We start from the raw sequence: 8,330 nt of genomic DNA, 5'->3' as shown, positions 1-8,330 counted from the left end.
TACTGAAGGAGCCCTGGTGGTGCAATCGTTAAGTGCTCGGCTGCTAACCAAAAGGTGGTAGTGCAAACCCACCCAGTGGCTCTGCGGCAGAAAGACCTGGCAATACGCTTCCGTAAAGACTGCAGCCTAGAAAACCCTATGGGGCAGTTCTCCTCTGTCACATGAGGTCAGTAGGAGTCAGAATGGCATTCAACAGCATCTAACAACAACGACGTGTACTGAGTACTGAGGTGCGCCAGGCAGTGGTGTGCCGTATGTACATTTTCTCTATAAAGTAGGTATTGCTATTAACAGTAGTAGGCGCAGAGCCAGAGGTGAGTCTAAGACTTTTTGCTCCTAGAGTCTATAGTGTTACCACAGTGGTATGCACCTCGTCCCTCAAAGAGAACACAGTGCTTTCCATATGGTAGACTTTTCATTAAAAATTGAATGGAAGTGAGTCAATGTAGTGGCACCCCATATTCAATGCTCACAGTTACATTCAGAAATTAAGGTAATTATTTCCACAGTAGAAGAATAAATACAACCCTAAGACATTAATTTGCTAATTATTCTTCCCCATGGAGGATATAATCTGATAGTCAATCTTGTATGTTTTATATACCAAACAGATATTCATTTCCATCTTTCTTATATCATTAACATTAACGTCTGTAACACTCAGAAAACATTAAAATGGGAAAATGGAATAATATCATTAATAATCTTTTCTACATAATATGGTGAACTGAGTGAAATGTGATGACTTATTTTATTTGGAAAAACATCATGTTACTCTATCTTGACTCAAGGGTGTTGTCATGGTTTGAATTATGTCCCCCCAAAAATGTGTGTATCAGTTTGGCTAGGCCATGATTCCTGGTACTGTGTGATTTTCCTGTATGTTGTAAACCTGCCTTTATGATGTTAATGAGGGAGGATGGGTGGCAGTTGTGTTAGTAAGGCAGGACCTGATCTACAAGACTGGATTGTGTCCTGAGGCAATCTCTTGAGATATAAAAGACAGAAGTGAGCAGTGAGACCGGGGGACCTCATACCATCAAGAAAGCAGTGCTGGGAGCAGAGCCCGTCCTTTGGACCGGGGTCTCTGCGCCGAGAAGCTCCTAGTCCAGGGGAACACTGAAGAGAAGAAGGCTGATAGAGAGAAAAAGCCTTCCCCTGGAGCTGACGCCCTGAATTTGGACTTTTAGCCTACTTGACTGTGAGGAAATAAACTTGTCTTTGTTAAAGCCATCCACTCGTGGTATTTCTGTTATAGCAGCACTAGATGACTAAGACAGGGGTTAACATTTTTAGTCTTAGCATTAATTTGTTTTCTTTTGATCATACATTTATTACACTCATTTTCTTTTGTGAAATGGAAAAGCATCCCAAGTGCCAAATGCTAATGATGTGTTCTTAGAGTCTCAAAGTATACATCTCATTAGGTTTCTGTTTTAAAGATAGTAAGACTGTATGAAGTCAGTATTTATTTTTCTTGGGGGGATTTTGCTTGTCTATTTTAAAGATAACATTTACCATTTCCCTCAAATGACTTGTGCCAGTCTCTGTCCTTAATTATCATACAACAAAAAAATAGTTTTTCACTTTGCAATATTAAACAATTCAGACAGATTTAGTTTGCTCTTTCCAAAGCATTAGTAGAATCCCTGCTGCACGTTTCTTCAAAAATATTTTTTGTTCTTCATCTTTTCCAGAGTATGTTTACCCATAGGGAAGTATGTTTACCCATAGGGGCTTTGTTTTTATACTTAAAAAAAAATTTGACTTAAACTTTGATGCTGAGCATTCTCAGGAGGTAGTTTTGCTGTTGTGGTTGTTTTAATATTTAGACAAAAATAATTATTTGTGATGCCAACTGTGGTGTTTCTAAGAAGACATAAAACTGAGCTTCATTCCCCCTATTGTAACACTGCCCTCTCCTCTCTAGCCGCATGAAAGCTTAAGTTAAAATTTCAGTAGGACGCTGAGATTCCCTTAGATTCTGCTCTAATTGTCTAGATCTCCTATAGCAAAAGGAATTGAAGAAGAGCAACTTCAGTAGGTTATTTTTGTTCTAATACATGCAGAACATAGATAATACTTTTTTAAAAAATTAAGGTTTGAATTTCATATGTTTTCTTCTAATTTGGCTTCACAACTCTGTTGTCAGTAAGTATTATCCCTGTTTTACAGAGAAGGATGCAGAGATACAGAGAAGTAATTGGCAAGTTCAAGTTCACCTAGTTGGTAGAATAATAATTTAAACTTGGGATTTCTAAGCATAAGCCCTATTATATTTTCACTGCACTTTCCGTGATTATCTGTTGCCATCGGGTCTACGTCGATTCATAGCGACCCTATTGGACAGAGTAGAACTGCCCCAAAGAGTTTCCAAGGAGCACCGGTGGATTCGAACTGCTGATCTTTTGGTTAGCAGCTGAGCTCTTAACCACTGCGCCACCAGGGCTCCTTCCACGATTAGATGTCATGAAATAAGAAAAAAAAAATGGAGTAAACACCTCTAAAGAAGTTTAAATTACAAGATATTTAAACCCTTCTAGATAGATAGATATAAATAATATCTATCTATATCTGTAGAAGGAGCTCTGGTGGTACAGTGATTAAGCACTCAGCTGCTAACTGAAAGGTTAGCATTTCTAATTCATTAACAGCTTCATGAGAGAAAAGACCTGGTAATCTGCTCCCATAAAGATTACAGCCTTGGAAACTCTATGGGGCAGTTCTACTCTGTCCTATAGGGTGACTATGAGTTGAAATTGACTCTATGCCACAAAACAACAAAAAATCTATAGATATATACCAGTTGCTGACAAGTCGATTCCCACTAATGGCAGCCCCATGTGTGCCAGAGTGGAACTGTGCTCTATAAGGTTTTCAATGGCTGATTTTTTTCAGAAGTAGATCACCAAACCTTTCTTCCAAGGTGTCTCTGGGTGGATTCCAACTTCTAATCTTTTGGTTAGAAGTGAGCACATTAACCATTTGCACCACTCACGGACTCACATTCTCTATATATACCTATGTATGTATATATATGTATTCTATTACCTCGTGTCTACTTTTCTCCATGTAGAAATATCTTAGCTCATCAAAATTTACTGTTTAATTTAAGGAGTTTTTTTGAGTGTGGCAAGGAAAGATAACCTAAAGAAGTTCTCCAAGTTGTTCACCTTTGAAATGATAGACAAATTGCGATTGTTTCAGTACATGAATCCTTTTCTTTGTTGACAGCTGCAAACATATTTTGAGACATTCCTGAGGGCCAGTTCACCTCTTCAGGCTTTTGACAATATGAAGGAAGCAATAAGTAAACTCCTGCTAGCAGCTGAAGCATTCAGTGAAACATCTACTCTGGGACCAAAGGCCTTCAATAGGTAACAACAAATGCCTATTTTAACAACATTAAAAAAAAAAGAGAGAGAGAGAAAAACATACTTTCTAAAAATTGGTTGTTGGTAGAAATATATCTCAATTATCACAAGTATGTGCTACTTGGAAAATTTTACAACAATATAAAAATAAAATCTTCTAAACATACATTTCCTAATTTATAGATCCTGAAAAACTTCAGCGCGTATTACAAACTCATTAGTATCTAAATAATGGTGACAAAGAAATAAAGCACAAGTTAAAAAAAATTTTTTTTTTAAATTTGCAGTCTCCTTTGAAGCTCAGCTATTTCTATCTTATATACTTTGCTTTGACTATTTAGGGATAGTTTTACTTATACATAATATGTTTTTCTTTCAACTATTCTACTGATTGAATAATGCAGAAAAAGCAAAAAAAAAAACAAACCTATTGCCATCGAGTTGATTCTGACTCATAGCAACCCAATAGGACAGAGTAGAACTACCCCATAGCATTTCCAAGGAGCAGCTGGTAGATTCGAACTGCCAACCTTTTGGTTTGCAGCTATTGCTCTTAACCACGTGCCACCATTATGCAGAGAAGGTATTAAAGACCTTCATTAACAAAATTCAATGCCTCCCATCCCCATATCTCAGGTACTTTGAATATAATTTGTCATTGCCTTTGTTCTAGGGAAATATTACATCTAGCATGTTAAAAAAGGGGGAGGAGCACCTCAAGTTAAGCTTTATGATGCTTTGTATGTAAATAAGAATGCCTAGCATATAGGAGTGGAGGAGTATTCTTCTCCCTGTGCAAGTTTTCCTGGGGTAACTTCATTGTTTAGTTTAATGTCTTATGAATATTTAGATATATTTGTATTTTATGTAAGGAACAAAAAAAGACTCCCAATCCAAAAATAAATTATAGGCAATTTTAGATTATCCAAACCACTTCTCTTTTTGATTAGTACAGGTATTGAAAATTAACTGTAATAGTTATTAATAACATGATACCAAATGATAGCGTAAATGAAGCAAATAGAATATGTTTTTATGTTACTGTGTGTCTCTATTTCAGATGCAGATTATGTTTTCAACTTTTAACATTTGACATTGGTTATGGTAGTTTCAGGTACCCTGTAGTTCTACAGGTGAGTATGGCCTTCCACATTTTGCTCAAAGATCTGCATGCTTTCCTGTGTGTGTGTGTGTATTGTTATTGTTGTTGTTATTGTTGTCATTAATAGTAAGCAATCAACAAAAGGCATTGCAGACTTATATTTCCTGTGGTTCAAGGAATTAGCTAGTATGTAGACAATCTATGATTTGAGTTCCAGTCCCACTGTGTGTCCCTGGAGAATAAGCTTGAATTTTAATATCATTTAACTACTGTTTGTGACATAAATGTAGTATAAAGTTGAGTATGTATTAATGGAGAAAAGTAGATATGTGATAATAGAAAAGCTGATAAATCATAGAAAATAGCAGATTATCCAATTTATTCACAAGGTTTTATAAAAAAACATAACTTTTTATATATAGACACTTAATTTTAAATTGCTCTATATTTGAATTAAAAAGCCACAAGAATTTGAAAAATATTGTTTCTAGTATAAACATGCCTAAATCGAAGGACTTTTTTAAATACACCATTTATATACACACTGATTCTTTTTCTTCCTCTCTAATCAAATTAGTTCATTCAGACCTTCTCCCACTATAGTATATTTAAGCTAAAATAGCAAGAAGATTTAAAAAAAAAAACTGATTGAATCAGTCCATAGGAAAGCTCTATATTGCTATATGGAGTAGGAAAAAGGGAAGAGGAGCAAAATAAAATTAGGTGTAGCTAGGATTCAAGTTCATACTGAATATTAAACTATCATGTACAGATACTGATTATGTGGCTCAGACATTTGGTTGAATAGCTCAAAGATTTATCCATTAAAATGTGAAACTATGAATCTACTTCATCTAATGGTTATTTATGATTTTGCACATATTTCTAACAGTTTCTATTATGTTTTTTAAAATTCATTGTTCATAAATGTTCTTTGTTATCTTCCATGAACACACATTCTTCGGTAATAAAGTGTTTCAAGATAAACTAATATGACTTTATGATACATTGGTTAACTTCCTTATATATTAAAGAACAATATGTTAAAAAGAACTACATTACTCACATTTGTAAAATTGCTGACCTCCAAAAAGACCACTAGATGTCAGTTCTGATCTGTAATTCAACAGAAAATAAATTACATCTTAGAAGTAATTCCATTGTATTAAAAGTAAGTCAATGAAAAATATTTGCTGTGCTTTTATTTTTTTGAAGGTGCATGAGCACTTAAATTTTCAAAATGATGATAATATGGATTTTGAGGACCAAAATACAGAAGAGTTCCTTTTAAGAGACACTTTCAATTTTCTCTTCTCTAATGAATCTACATTTTCTATGTTTTCTGAAATATTTCAGAGACTTTACAGATCAGGCGTGTTTAAAGTAAGTGTATATTTGTGTATTGACTGATTACCTTATTTCAAGTCATTCTTTAAAAGGTGCTGTTTTTTTAATTATACAATTAAGCAACTTGAAAATCTTTTGAAATTAATTGGTATTTATTATACTATATATCTTAATATTTTGCTGACCTGAAAATCAATATTATTTTTATGTCAACTAAGTACATGAAGTGGTCCCTGGGTGACACAAATGGCTTGTGATCAGTTGCTAACCTAAAAATTGGTGGTTTGAACCCACCCAACGGCTCCATGAAAGAAAGGCCTGGTGATCCGATTCCATAAAGATTACAGCCAAGATAACTCTATGGAACAGTTCTACTCTGAAACATATGGGGTCACCATGAGTTAGAATTGACTTGATGGGAATGGGTTTGGTTTGGTTTTTAAGTATGTGGGTGACTGATTATGATGAATTATGAGTTAAAATGGAGGAAAGCAGCTCCTAATTCCTAAGGACCTTTTGTGGATGTATGAATAATATATATTACATATTGTAGAATGCTGTAAGAGAAATGTTAGAACTTTTTAAAGGCAGTCTAGACTAGTAGCGAGTACTTCCGATTGATATCAGGAACTTGAATTATAACACAACATTTTAAGCATTCACATCTGGTTAATATATTTGGTTTGATGCTGATGACTAGGGCGTAGTGCTTCAGAATAGTATTGGTTAATTTTTTATGGCAAGTTAGAGCAAGTTTTCCTGATACATTGAAAAATATCTACAGTTTATCAAGTATAGTAGGGTTCCCTATATGTATTTTTTGTTTTAAAACTTATATTCAGAGATCTGGAAGAGTGGAGGGTGAAAGGTCTCGTGAACAAACATCGATGCTCTAAGGAGAGATGTTTGTGGGAGCTATCACATGACCTTTTAGACTGTTGTTTCCCTATGATTTGTTATCTTGTTCCTCTAGTTCTGTTTCCCTTCTCTAGTGAGTTAGTTGGTTTTCATTAAAACCATTGGAACCATGCCACCAGAAAAAAAATGATAATACATGAAACCTTCTGCTCCCAGGGATGCATTCGAAGGAAATGGGAATGAGGAAAGGTGGAGAATTGGTATTTACTAGAACTCTTGAAACTCCAAAATGGTAATGTCCCATATATGAGGTTCACATGTAAATGCCCATTTGCTGTTCTGACCTCCAGTGCCCTGAAGGCCAAAGGAGACTCCTCCTGCATCCCAAACTTGTTGTCTCACACATTGTGCCCTTTTGTTCTCCTTTCCCCAATCTCACTACCAAAGAAAGCACCATTGAGCTATTTCATCCAAGTCTTCCTGGTCAAATATGAGGTTTTCTTAGATTGGGACATGTGTTATGATAAGTCGAATTTACCATGTATTATTTAGCGTTAATTAACACATCTGTTTATAAAGTCCAAAATTTGATTGATATATGAAGTGGGAAGCAATTCATAAACATGATTTGACTCTGTAGCAATTGCTTAAGAGTATGTTTTTTTATTTGTTTTCTAATACAGGGCAAAAACTATTCAAAGGAACTATATCAATGCCTGTCTTTAGAGGATATTAACTCAATTATGACTTTCATAAAGGAACTTGGGAGTCTGGGACAATTCCAACTGGTAAATCAAAAGTGACATTTAATTCCTCTTGATTATTGAAATTATAGCAGATTAGCCACAAACTACCTGCTTTTGACTTCAAACTAGAAACGATATTTCTTTAAGAAGTAGAAATATGTGTAAACATCTTTACTTTTTTCAAATACCTGAATATTAAGATGAGCAGAATCCATATGCTTTACTATAAGAGTTTGCAAATACCCCCCCCTTGTTCAAGGTAGAAGAGTATGGGATTAGTATAGCTACCAGGATATGATAGGTCTCAAAAGGAACATGTCAACATTTGTCTAAAGAAGTTTTGCATTCATCTTTGGGACTTTACTGTGTAACCAAATTTATTTCTGCTTATTATACTCTTTTCATTTGGATAAAATCAACCATAACTGAATATAGCAAAAATAATTTTAGAAAACAACTTAGATTTTAATTTGTCTAACTGTATAGCAAACTTTAAAGTAACTATAATAATTTTTACCCAGCTGGTTTCAGCCTACAAAAAAAATCAATGACACGTACTTTGTCTTCTGTGCATTTTCTTGAGTTCTGTTCATTTATTGGTCAATATCAAAGGACAGCTTGTTGCATATGAATGTGCATGCTCAGAACTTGCTTTGTTTCTAGTTCTGCTAATTATGTAGACGGACTGTAGTAGATTTGTATTTTCCACCTAAAATTTGTTCATGCAAGACTTTCTAAAATAGCATTTTAAAATTCATTATTAAACAGATATTTGTTTCAAGCATTTTTCTTACTTTTAAAAAAATCTACATATTTATATGCTACTTGTACGAGTTGTAACCTATTTACTAAATTAATTAGTGAATATTTATACCTGTTTTTATAATTTTGTCCCATATTTTG

General features: G+C 34.4%; 1 protein-coding gene across 3 annotated transcripts in view; it reads left to right on the top strand.

Moving 5' to 3' along the window:
- Window positions 1-8,330, top strand: part of LOC101342035 (cadherin-like and PC-esterase domain-containing protein 1) — a 211,100-nt gene that overhangs the window by 163,438 nt on the left and 39,332 nt on the right. For all 3 annotated transcript variants that reach the window (XM_023740911.1, XM_023740910.1, XM_023740912.1), the window contains 4 exons: window positions 3,235-3,377; window positions 4,435-4,507; window positions 5,692-5,859; window positions 7,365-7,469. In XM_023740911.1, coding sequence (XP_023596679.1) covers window positions 3,235-3,377; window positions 4,435-4,507; window positions 5,692-5,859; window positions 7,365-7,469 — 489 coding nt within the window. The remainder of the gene's footprint in view (window positions 1-3,234; window positions 3,378-4,434; window positions 4,508-5,691; window positions 5,860-7,364; window positions 7,470-8,330) is intronic.

This window comes from Trichechus manatus, unplaced genomic scaffold (genome assembly GCF_000243295.1).
Source record: "Trichechus manatus latirostris isolate Lorelei unplaced genomic scaffold, TriManLat1.0 scaffold00167, whole genome shotgun sequence".
In the NCBI taxonomy this organism is placed as follows: domain Eukaryota; kingdom Metazoa; phylum Chordata; class Mammalia; order Sirenia; family Trichechidae; genus Trichechus; species Trichechus manatus.
The sequence above is the reverse complement of the archived record's forward strand: the minus strand, read 5'-3'. Positions and strand labels throughout refer to the sequence as shown.